The sequence below is a fragment of the Aspergillus costaricaensis genome, assembly GCF_003184835.1.
Source record: "Aspergillus costaricaensis CBS 115574 unplaced genomic scaffold BO79scaffold_1, whole genome shotgun sequence".
NCBI classification, from domain to species: Eukaryota; Fungi; Ascomycota; class Eurotiomycetes; order Eurotiales; family Aspergillaceae; genus Aspergillus; species Aspergillus costaricensis.
In genome coordinates this window covers 2,037,547-2,048,981 of record NW_020291801.1, presented here as the reverse complement: position 1 = coordinate 2,048,981, position 11,435 = coordinate 2,037,547, and the positions used below count along the sequence as shown (strand labels likewise).

Sequence of the window (11,435 nt, the reverse complement as noted above, 5' to 3'; positions counted from 1 at the left end):
TGATCTGGCGGAGGTCGGCAAGGCTTTGATCCGCACCCGGTCACCTGATGGGCAGAATCACCCCGCGACCGCCACTCACCGCCTGGATTTTGCAAAGCAACCGCCAAACAAACTGCCAGTCCAGGAATCGAGCTCCCACCCGGCTTTTACTGGAGCCATTCTTTATTATACCCTTGGGTTCTTTCTCTAGATTAACCCTTTCTAGCTCTGCAAGCTCTTTCCCTCATTCTTCTTCAGCAATCTGCATTTACCCCCTAATTTGTGTCACTTTTCCACATATATCACCCATATCGCTCCCTTGCCTTCTTAGTTACATCCCCCCGCTTCAAAATGGCTGATGGTCTTGGGGCTGTTGCGCAGCTCCTCGAGGCAAGCTTGGATCCCAGGCAGAACAAGCAAGGTCGGTGATTCTTTCTCTGCCTTTTACCTCACAGACTCACTTCTGAGTCCTTTGGAAGCTTTGATTTTTTTTACATTGCATTAATCAAAGAAACCTCAACTGATTGTGAAACCAGCCGAACTTGCTCTTCGCCAGGAGGAAAAAAAACCGAACTACTCTCTGCAGCTCCTCCAAATCACGGCTTCCGCGTCCTACCCTTACAATACCCGTTTGGCTAGCGCATTATGCTTCAAGAACTTTATTAAGAGGAACTGGACTGATGAAGATGGAAACTACAAGCTCCAGGCGGAGGAGGTAACTACCATCAAGCGGGAGCTGATCAGCCTGATGATCTCCGTCCCTACGGGCATTCAAACACAATTGGGAGAAGCTGTTAGCGTTATCGCCGACAGTGATTTCTGGGAGCGATGGGATACACTTGTGGATGTAAGTTAGAGAAGTGTCATGTTCCCGGCTTGTGCGTGGTCAATTGACGTCCCTAGGATCTCGTTTCTCGACTCCAGCCGAACAACCCCGCTGTCAACAATGGCGTACTCCAAGTCGCACATTCCATTTTCAAGAGATGGAGACCCCTTTTCCGGTCAGATCAGCTGTACCTGGAAATCAATCATGTTCTCGAAAGATTCGGCAGCCCTTTCTTGGCTCTTTTCGAGGTGGGTTACTCAGAGCTCAAAATCATGGGCCATTGGTGTTGTCGAGGCCAATGGGTTTTCTGACTGCAAACTGACTTCCTTATAGGGTCTGGATGCCTACCTTGAGGAGAACAAATCCAACAAAGACAATCTTGTTCAGGGATTCACGCAACTCAATTTGATGATCAAATTGATGTATGACCTTTCTTGCCACGATCTTCCTCCGATGTTCGAAGAAAATATTTCAGGGATAGCCTCGCTCTTGCTCAAGTATCTGACCTACGATAACCAACTCCTGCACACCGATGATGATACCGAGGCAGGACAGCTGGAATTTGCGCGTGCTGGAATTTTCCAAGTCTTGACTCTGTACGTGCAAAAGTACATGGATGAGTTCAAGCCTCATATTGGACAATTTGTCGAAAGCTCATGGAGCTTCTTGACACTTATCGGTCAGGAAACCAAGTACGACATTTTGGTCAGCAGGGCTCTTCAATTCTTGACTTCGATTGCGGGCATGACCGAACATGCGGCTGTATTCCAGGCCGAAGGCACCCTCGGCCAAATCATCGAGAAGGTCATTCTCCCCAATGTCAGTCTGCGTGAATCTGACGAGGAGCTTTTCGAGGATGAGCCGATTGAGTTCATTCGTCGCGACCTGGAAGGCTCAGACAGCGATACTAGACGGCGTGCTGCAACCGACTTCCTGAGACGGCTTGCCGAGAGATTTGAGGAATCCGTTACGAGCGTTGTTCTCAGATACACTGAGCACTACCTCTCTGAATACGCCAAGGCTCCCGCCACTAACTGGAAGGCCAAGGACACTGCAACCTATCTTTTCTCTTCCATTGCAGCGAAGGGAACTGCCACGTCAAGCCACGGTGTGACTGCTACGAACAAACTCATTAGCATTACCGATTTCTTCCAGAAGCACCTTGCGGCTGATTTGATTAACGATGAGGGTGTACATCCCATTCTGAAGGTCGACGCCATCAAGTACCTCTACCTCTTTCGAAGCATTATCACCAAGGAGCAGTGGCAGGAAGTTCTCCCTATGTTGGTCAAGCACCTCGGCTCCTCGGAATATGTCGTTTACAGTTATGCGGCGATCGCCGTGGAGCGTGTCCTCTACCTTACCGACAGCCAAGGCCAACCGATCATCTCCCCCGCTACTATTACACCGCTGTCTAAGGACTTGTTGGAACACATCTTCTCACTGATCCAAAAGGACCAGGCCCCTCAGAAGGTGCAGGAGAACGAGTTCCTGATGAGATGTGCGATGAGAGTCCTGATCGTCATCAAGGAGGGCATTGTGCCGCACACCGACAGTGTCCTTCAGCACCTGATCACTATCACGAAAATCATCAGCAGCAACCCAAGCAACCCTAGGTTCTACTATTTCCACTTTGAAGCCCTTGGAGCTTTTATCCGGTACGTGAGCTTCGGCAGTCGCTCGAACACAGTCACTAACCGATGAATTCTAGGTTTGCGGCCCCTGCCAACCCCGACAAACTCGAACAAGCTCTTTACGCTCCTTTCGCAGAGATCCTCCAAGGGGATGTGCAAGGTCAGTTGCCAACCATTTGGAACAGCACTATGAGCTGTGGCTAACGTATGATTAGAGTTCATGCCTTATATCTTCCAACTCTTTGCTGCACTTCTTGAGGCAAACCCCTCGGGAACACTCCCTGACTACTACCAGAACCTGATTGCCCCGATCCTGATGCCTGTCATGTGGGAGTCGAAGGGCAACATCCCTGCACTTGTGCGACTTTTGTCGAGCATCATCCACCGCGGATCTCAATACATCATCCAGAATGAGCAAATTGCTCCTGTTCTGGGTATCTTCCAGAAGTTGCTTTCGACCAAGACCAATGAAGGTTATGGATTCGACCTGTTGGAGTCCGTGGTTGCAAACTTCCCTCCGTACGCGAAGCCCCGGTATGATCATTGATACGATCATTTGCTAACTATACTCCAGGGCAACACTGGAACAATACTTTGTTTCCATCATGCAGATTATCCTTACCCGCCTCCAGAATTCCAAGACGGAAAACCTGACCCTCCGATTCGTCCGTTTTTATCATTTCGTCTCTGCCCAGGATGACAAGGGCTACAGTGCTGACTTCGTCATCCAAGTGATCGACAAGGTCCAGCCCGAGTATGTACAATCCAATTTCACCGTGGGAGCTAGCATGCTAACTGCCTCCAGGCTGTTCACTCCCATCTATCTGAACATCATCCTTCCTGAAACACAAAAGCTCGCTCGTCCGTTGGACCGCAAGACCGCAGTGTTATCGTTCACTAAAACTCTTGCTAACTCGGAAGCCTTTGCTAGCCGGTACAAGAAGGGATGGGGCTTCACATGTGAGGCTCTTCTCAAGCTTCTTGAGCTGCCTCCTCTCCCTGCCAGCAAGGATGACATCATCGCCGAGCATGACGTGGAGGATATGGCATTCGGTGTTGGTTTCACAGCGTTGAACACTGTGCGACCACAGACCAGGGACCCTTGGCCCGACACGGGCGCCGACCTGAAGGCCTGGACTGGCAAGTACCTAAAGGAAGCAGACAAGAAGCACAACGGGCGCATTTCTGGCTTTGTTCAGGAGCGTCTTGGAGCCGAGGCGAAGACAGTGCTACTTAGTTATATCGCATGAGCAGGCTAATGGAGCAATTTGCACCATTTACTGGGATGTATAAACAATCCTATGTCTGATAACTCGACCGTCTCTGCATTATGCCAAAAAGAAATCATGGAGAAAGTGTTGGCTAGCTTCAACTACTCCATTGCATGTCCTTATGAATTGAATTATATTTAGATGACACTGATATGCCTTGACTTCCTCGTAGTTGTGTTGCGAAGTGACTAGTGGTTGATGTTTTCTAAGTTAAACTACGCTGGGAGAGAGACAGCGTGCCTTCATCCCGTGTGTGAACGCTAGAATAGCGGCGCACGCGATGCAGAGGATCACATTACCTCTAGCCTCGCGCGATGTCTGGGAGATGCTTCTGCTGTAGAATCTGTTGTTGAGGGGACGGCTGATGAGGACTTTGTATGTCTGCTCCCTCCAATTTTGATTCATGCTTTGAATCAGCCGACTCCGGTGCATCGTTCTCTTCTTCTGCTTTTTTTATCTCCTGACTCTCCTTGCCATCTTCGAGCTCACGATACTTGCGCCGGCTCTTCTTCATTTTACTGGCCTTCTTCTTCCGGGCGCGGTCGGCCTTGATAGCCGCACGACTTTGATCCCCATTCAAGAGCTCTTCGACCTTGTCAGCAAGCAGCTGGCGGGCAATCTTTTCATTCTGGGAACGGGATCTTGTGGCTTGAGACTTGACCACTACACCCGTGGGTTTGTGTATGATCTGGACGGCAGAGTTGGTTTTGTTCTAGGCATTGGAAAAGAAGAAAGTTAGTATCAGATAATAAATTTAACCAACGGAGTGAGAATTGGGGTGGGGGGGAGGGGATGGAAAATATCTGGTTGGCATACGATCTTTTGGCCTCCAGGGCCAGTGCCCTTAAGGTATGAGATGGTCACGTCGGCATCTTGGATCTTCAGGCGGGGAGGCAAGGCTTTGTCGGCGAGGGAGAGCGCAGAGAGAGTGAAGAACCTTGGGAAGGTGGGGAGGTAATTGGATATGAGAAAGGGGCGTGTGATGTAGGGGGTCAAGTGGAGGGGACGGAACATGGTGATCTGAGGCACCTATTACTAGGTTCCATCTGGAGTACTCTATTATTGCTTGATTAGTATTACATGAAGCTGCATGGTGTAATTGGCGGCGACGTACGGAGTGCTGCTGCTGCTGCTGCTGCTAGCCTGCTAAGTACTACTAGTACTGCTAGTAGTACTGCCGGGAGGAAATCATCACTGGATCTGGACCCGTTTTACAATACCATACCATAATTTACCATTCACTGGTCGGTGACTAAGACAGTTAGTCTCGCACCACACCAGATAACTCTTCTAGTTGGTTTTTCTGTTGCCCTACTTACTACTATCTACTCCGTACTCCAACTGCGGTTCTCCTCTTCTTCCATCGGAACTGATACTCTGGTTTCCAAACAATATGGAGGATTGGATTGGATTGGATTTGTCTCACCTCTTTCTCACCCTGAATCTACAAAGTAATTGATAGGCCTGGGGAAAATTGGCCAAGCGGAGAGGGTGACGTACGCCGCCCAGTGGATGCGCGGACGACAGCCATCGTCGCACGCCAATCAGTGTCAGATCGCGCGGGAAAATCCTCCCCATGAAGGGCAAAGACAGGCAGGGTAGGCATTTGTTTCCAGTGAACTGGATGAGAATCTGAAACTTTGCACGCTGCAATCCTTCGGCTGGACCCTGAGGGGAGAGGGAAGTGGACCTTTTGGTTTGGTTCTCTCCCGTGGCGGTGGATTTGATTTTGACTTAGTCTCGGCGGCCGATTTGAAACAGTGTCCAGATCGCAAGCATGGACTTGACGGGGGCGCCGGTCTAACTCTCTAGTTATCTGAATTCGTATTCGTTCTTCATGACTTTAAATTATATGACTATCTGTTCCGTCCGGCTGTGAAGCTATTCTTAGTTGAGGTGGCCATCCTGCCTGTTTTTTCCCCCATTCCTGTTCCCCTGGACTTAATCTGAGCTTCTTTTACATTGAGGGGGCTAATTTACTCTTCTACTTTTCTCTCAACCATCACAGCCTCCTGCCAATTTTCTCACTCTTACTTTCTGTCCCTTTCACCGACTGGAATTGATCAGCTCTTTGTCGATCAATCCACACCTTGATAGTATTTTTTTTTTTTTTTTTTTAATTCTATTACTTATTTTCTTTTTTCCCCTCTGTGACCTGCCGACTCAGCACTTTATCTTTTCCTCCATCAGCAAACCGACTGGACAGATCATGGAAGCCTAGTTGAACTTCAACAAAAATAATCTCCGTCTTCCTACTACTTTTCCTCCTCCCTTCCCCAGCGCGCCGGGACCAATTACTTCAACCTCAGTGGGCGACTGCGATAATACTCTTAAGGACTTTCCGGGGCAGGAGCTAATTCCACCCCTCATTACCCTCGTATTCCGCGCTTTTCTCCGCTTCTTCACTTTCTTTGACCTTCTCCTGGCTCGCCGCCGGTCCCCCTTTCGTTCAATCCTTTCACAACCCGCCACCCTCCCACCATGTCTCTCTTCTGGATCCTGAACTCCTTTATGCGCTGGGTGCGCTTGAAGATATATCAATATGAGGTGACCTTCGCCGTGTACATGCTTACGCCTACCGAAAAGTTCATTTTTAGTATGTTCATCTGGTTGACATTGAGCGCCCCCCCTCAAGTTTCGAGATTGCATTTTTCTTGCATTAAAGCCGCATGGTACTAACGGGGAACGTTCTAGATTCCCTTCTCCTCACTCTCCTCTCAATGATCGTAACCGGCATCTATGTCTACCTTCCCGACCACATCCGATCCATTTATAGTCACCTTTACTACTACTGGGCTGGCGAGCGTCCGTTTATCTCTGCGAGCCTTCCATCGATCAGCTCCGTATTCCGCGAGACCGGTACCCAGACTTTGGAAGTGATGTACGAGACGGCCAAGAATGCTGCTGCGACGGCCACTGCTCCAATCGCCGAACTGTGACATCTCCCCGCTACAGTAGCAATACGGGTTGGATTCTCGGTGTTGGTGACGATTGTGGGCTGCTGGATTGGGTCATCTGGCTTCTCTGTTTCTCCTTGTGATACCATCGGGACTTTTTCTTGCATTTCGCTATTCGTATCCGCATACTGGCTGCCACTAATTATCCTCTATGACCGCATGCCTCTCTTGTCCTCGAGCATGGATTGCATCAGCATTTCACGATTCACCGCACTGCTCCTCCACCGAACGGTTCCTATCGGCGTTGTGAAGTTGTTTCATGGAGTTTGAGCGATACTGTTCTGAGCGGGCCGGCGCATCCTAGGAGTTTCATCATCTTCGTTTTGTTTCCTCCCCTGGTTCATACTCTGCCTCACGCATATTGTTTATACCTTATCGAGGCAAATCATTGTTACGATCACATACTTTGGTTGCTCGTGTTACTTTGCGCGACTGGACGCTGGAGATCCACTGACTGCACATTTTCTAACATATAAAATTTTAATTCTGTACGGAGCACGACAGTAACGCCGGAGGTAGCACCGAATGCTTTGGAATGCCACGTTTTCTTGCATCATTATGCTCAGCCGAGCAGAAACTTTTGCTTTGACATTGCGCCAGATAAAAGTACATATAAGTTGAAGTAAAATAATATAAACACAAATATACCCAATCCAATCATCAAGCCCATCAATCAACCAAATGCAACTCCCGCCATGCTCAGAGAAGAGTGTTATACAAAACCCAGAAAAAGTCCCCTCTATCGTGGGTACGCGAGTAGGACACCGTGCAACATAGCCCCCATTTTCACCTTCGTCGCACATACACACACACATAGGAAATGTGCGGTACGCATATAAAAGTATACATATATGCCGGTTCCGAACAGATCCGCCAGTGTATTCCCCCCACTCAGACAGATACTTATCCCACCCTAAACCCATGGTCTGTGTAGACAATCACCGATAACCCCTTATAAATCAAACACAACCGCACCGCATCAATCAATTCTCGTAGTCCATTTTACTCCGCATTCGCAGATGTCTCCTGAGCTTGAGCCTCAGCCTCCAACGCCGCGCGCTGCTGTCGCTTCTCCCGCTTGACCGCATCCAACATGCGCATGCGCGACAATTCGCGATCAATTTCTTCTTTCTCGAGGGGGATTTTGTGCGATTGCTCGGTGGTGGGCCAGAAACCGGGGACGCTGAAGCGGTCGTCGAGGTTCGTGCCGAAGTAATACATCCATCCGATGGGGAAGATGATGTACATGCCGAACTAGATGGATTAGACTCTGCTACTCTTCCACTGGGCATGGAATGAGAAGAATTGGTGCTTTGCATACCTTGAACACCTCGAGGTTGCCTCCCTGGAGTCTGCGGAGGATGGAGGACATGGTGGGCTGTTGCTGTTGCTGTTGGTGGGATGGATGGACGGGTGGTGAGTGAGTGTGTGTGTTTCTTTGATCTTCGATTCTCCTTGGTGTGGTTGTATATGAGGGGAAAAAGAGTACTGATGCTAATGTCGAGGTATAAAGTTGCGATATCTTTCCTGATCCGTCCACCGACGAAACAAATTAATCTGGGCTGATCGTTTCCGATACTAAGTACGGACGGATTATTATCACGGAGCTTCTGACCATGCCATGCCGACCGTGCATTGCAAACTGAGCAAACAATTTCCACGTGCCGCGCAAGTCAGGTGACGTAAATTACTCAGCAGGACTCGACTCAACTTCGCGGCCTGCCGTGGGCCGAGGCTCCTAAGCCTCGGTCCGTGGGTTTCCCCGCATAGGCGTTGGATGGAGGAGGAGGTTAGCAGATCCCCGTTAGTAGAATCCACCTGTTGGTTATTTCTGTTGTAAGGGACTAATAAGACTAGAGGGTTTCCTGGAATTGCTTTTTATCTAGAATTGTCGCACACCGAATACTTCCATCTGACCTTGCAAGTGTGCATATAGAGATGGTTACACAGCATCTCCTTGTTTCTTTCTTTTGAAGCGGCTTTAAACCCTCCGAGTCTCCGATAGTCACTATCCAACAGTTCTATACCTACTTTGCCTAGCATAACCCCTATCTACTACTATCTACACACTCTCTTCTCTGTGACAGCACAACACACAAACCACACAAACCACCCCGACCTTCAACATGGCCACTACCACCGAAGACCCCATCAAACTCACATACCAAGGCCGTCTGGCAATAATCACCCTCAACCGGCCCAAGAAACTCAATGCCCTAGACGCAGATCTCTACTACCTCCTCGGCGAACGTCTCCGCGAAGTAGACAAGCGCGATGACATCTACATCACCATTCTCACAGGCTCAGGACGTTACTTCTCCGCGTGAGCCTGCCCCTCCCTTTTCCCCCTCCCTTCCCCAACTGCATCGAAACTAATGCCTCCATCTCCAGCGGCGCAGACGTAACCTCCTCCCGCCCCGGCGGCGGCCTCGGCACCTCCGCACGGCGCGACCTCGCCCGATCCTTCGTAATAAACAACTTCGACATCACACACACGTTCGCGCACCACTCGAAGATCCTCATCGCGGCACTGAACGGCCCCGCCGTCGGACTCTCCGCGGCCCTCATCGCCCTCGCGGACTTCATCTACGCTGCGCCGCACACCTTCCTCCTCACGCCGTTCGCCTCGCTGGGCCTTGTAGCGGAGGGCGGGTCGTCGCGGGCGTTTGTGGAACGGTTGGGCATCGCGAAGGCCAACGAGGCGCTTATTATGAGTAAGCGGATTACGTGTGAGGAGTTGGTGGCCACGGGGTTCGTGAATAAGGTGTTTACGGCGCCGAGTGGGAAGAGTGACGATAGTGAGGGGTTCTTGGGGTTGGTGTTGCAGGAGGTGGAGGAGAGGTTGGGCTTGCATTTGAATCAGGATAGTTTGCTCAAGATTAAGGAGTTGATTAGACGGCCTGAGAGGGAGGTGTTGGATCGTCAGAATGGGTTGGAGGTTTTTGGGGGGCTTGAGAGGTTTTTGAGTGGTGTGCCGCAGGAGGAGTTTAGGAGGGTGGCGAGTGGGGAGAAGAAGCATAAGTTGTGAGTGAGTGAGTGAGTGAGTGATGGAGTGAGGGGGTATATAGTAGTGGTAGTAGTATATAGGGGATAGATGGTAGAGAGGTGGAGGTTAATGCATCACTTTTAGTGTTCGGTTTTTGTGGTCCCGCTAGTCCTAACGCCGCGTTATTATGCTGAGCCGAGCTGCGCTCTTTGGTATGTTCGTAACTAAGTATACATGCGATGTATGGTTGGGTCCTCTATTGGGCTTCATTGTCCGAGTCGGACTCCTGCGCCTGCTTCGCCAGAATGTCCTGCCACTTTCCTAGGAACTCGCTCATGCCTCCAGGACCGGAGATAGACGCGTCGACCACCTCCTTCGGCAGCTTGTGAGCTGAGTACTGCGGGGTCGTGAACGCATACGCCTCCGGGTCATCGCGTTTGATGAGCCGGAACTCCGGGAACAACGGCGCATCATCTGCGTTCTCGTCTTCGGATGCGGACTCGGACTCGGATTCGGACTCTTCATCTGGACCAGCAACTGGTTCCAGATCACCATTGGCATTCAGAGAAAGCCGCACGAATTGCTCTTCCCCATTGTCGTCTTCCTCCCGGATACCCACGGGATCCTTCATATGCAAAATCTCCATCCAGCTGAACAGCAGCGAATCGGTCCTCTCCGCCCATGGGTTGATATCGATAAGCCACACCCTGTCATGCGGCGGCGGGATATAGACATCAAACACAAAGTTAGGATCCGTGAACGTATCCTTCAGCTTGTCATCGAAGAAGGTCTGGATCCGAGACCGGAGAGAGTCCCGCATGGGGAAGAGGAAGTCGAAGTGATTCTGATCACGTTGGCACATGCACAGGAGGACTCTGTTGCGTACGAAACACCGGAACTCGAGCGATGGGTTGAAGTTGACGTATTTGCGGAGGACGAGGTAGTAGGGGATTTCGGGGGGCGTTGAGGAGGAAGAGTCGTCGGTAGTGGTAGTGTCAGGAACGCAGTCGTCGAATGGGTGTTCCAGGTCATGGCTGATGAAGTCACTGCTTTTCAGGAGGAGGTAGATGTCGTTGGCTGTGCGACATTGCGTGTCGTTGGTGGCGGACATCCAAGTCGCATCTTTGGGCGCACTCCAGTTCAGCTTCGGTGTCACTTTGCCGCCGTATTCGGTAATTGTAGATTTGATTTGGGCGTGGATCTCGGGCCATTCGAGTGACGGATCAGGCTCCTCGTCTGCGCCATCATCGGAGAATGTGTCAAGGTTGTCGTCGTCTGTCGGCGGGGCAGCTTCTGGTGGCAGAACGATACCGTCCGCTCGGAGGTAGTTAACGAAGGGGGCAGTGAGACGGATAGCACGGGACTTGGGGACAAGTGTGCGGTATCTGCGAGGGCGTTGTCTGATTAGAATCTTCGTTCATGTATAGAGGGGTTATATTGGGGACATACCGAGGCTGCCAGTGATGATAAGAGCAATGTAGAATGTGAGAATAAGTGACTGGAGGGAAAGGCAGTCTTGTTAATGGCTCGGTGGGAGCTTCGGCCGCCGGAGCTGGCGCCTCTGGGTCAATATGAGGCATATTGGTTGTATGCGCCACAAGTTCGGAATATTGTGATGGTGAAGATGGAGATAAAAGTTATCTCGTCGATCGCAAAGTCCGCGGGGTCTTTTTCTTTTTTGGGGATGACTCAAGTCACTTACCCGAAATAGTATGGTTGATACAGCCATGACCGTACCGTATTGAAGCCACGTGCTGCCTCAGGCACAATGGATCGTCATCC

General features: G+C 50.5%; 7 protein-coding genes across 7 annotated transcripts; 3 read left to right on the top strand and 4 right to left on the bottom strand.

The window, feature by feature from the left end:
- Positions 1-154: 154 nt before the first annotated feature.
- On the top strand, positions 155-3,847 carry BO79DRAFT_185471 (putative chromosome segregation protein Cse1). Its single transcript, XM_025680400.1, has 8 exons — positions 155-400; positions 516-826; positions 883-1,053; positions 1,139-2,463; positions 2,517-2,599; positions 2,655-2,958; positions 3,014-3,193; positions 3,245-3,847. Exons 1-8 carry the CDS (start codon positions 331-333, stop codon positions 3,687-3,689), a joined length of 2,889 nt encoding a protein of 962 aa, XP_025545522.1. The 5' UTR covers positions 155-330; the 3' UTR covers positions 3,690-3,847.
- A 34-nt stretch (positions 3,848-3,881) lies between these two features.
- BO79DRAFT_163707 (peptide chain release factor family protein) lies at positions 3,882-4,765 on the bottom strand. The gene is made up of 2 exons (XM_025679152.1): positions 4,527-4,765; positions 3,882-4,422 (listed from the first exon to the last, which is right to left on the bottom strand). The coding sequence occupies exons 1-2, from the start codon at positions 4,722-4,724 to the stop codon at positions 4,012-4,014; spliced, it is 609 nt and encodes a 202-aa protein (XP_025545521.1). The 5' UTR covers positions 4,725-4,765; the 3' UTR covers positions 3,882-4,011.
- A 1,426-nt stretch (positions 4,766-6,191) lies between these two features.
- BO79DRAFT_249885 (serine palmitoyltransferase small subunit family protein) lies at positions 6,192-6,649 on the top strand (the record flags this gene model as incomplete). Its single annotated transcript, XM_025685788.1, has 2 exons — positions 6,192-6,306; positions 6,405-6,649. The coding sequence occupies 2 exons, from the start codon at positions 6,192-6,194 to the stop codon at positions 6,647-6,649; spliced, it is 360 nt and encodes a 119-aa protein (XP_025545520.1).
- Positions 6,650-6,767: 118 nt separating this feature from the next.
- BO79DRAFT_4704 (uncharacterized protein) lies at positions 6,768-7,687 on the bottom strand. The gene has a single exon (XM_025689297.1). The coding sequence runs from the start codon at positions 7,588-7,590 to the stop codon at positions 7,087-7,089; it is 504 nt and encodes a 167-aa protein (XP_025545519.1). The 5' UTR covers positions 7,591-7,687; the 3' UTR covers positions 6,768-7,086.
- BO79DRAFT_206323 (uncharacterized protein) lies at positions 7,229-8,224 on the bottom strand. The gene is made up of 2 exons (XM_025681950.1): positions 7,989-8,224; positions 7,229-7,921 (listed from the first exon to the last, which is right to left on the bottom strand). The coding sequence occupies exons 1-2, from the start codon at positions 8,037-8,039 to the stop codon at positions 7,670-7,672; spliced, it is 303 nt and encodes a 100-aa protein (XP_025545518.1). The 5' UTR covers positions 8,040-8,224; the 3' UTR covers positions 7,229-7,669.
- Positions 8,225-8,514: 290 nt separating this feature from the next.
- BO79DRAFT_185458 (dodecenoyl-CoA isomerase) lies at positions 8,515-9,768 on the top strand. Its single transcript, XM_025680399.1, has 2 exons — positions 8,515-8,990; positions 9,059-9,768. Exons 1-2 carry the CDS (start codon positions 8,794-8,796, stop codon positions 9,693-9,695), a joined length of 834 nt encoding a protein of 277 aa, XP_025545517.1. The 5' UTR covers positions 8,515-8,793; the 3' UTR covers positions 9,696-9,768.
- A 109-nt stretch (positions 9,769-9,877) lies between these two features.
- On the bottom strand, positions 9,878-11,258 carry cdc123 (cell proliferation protein CDC123). Its single transcript, XM_025679151.1, has 2 exons — positions 11,103-11,258; positions 9,878-11,038 (listed from the first exon to the last, which is right to left on the bottom strand). Exons 1-2 carry the CDS (start codon positions 11,231-11,233, stop codon positions 9,910-9,912), a joined length of 1,260 nt encoding a protein of 419 aa, XP_025545516.1. The 5' UTR covers positions 11,234-11,258; the 3' UTR covers positions 9,878-9,909.
- Between the last annotated feature and the right edge of the window lie 177 nt (positions 11,259-11,435).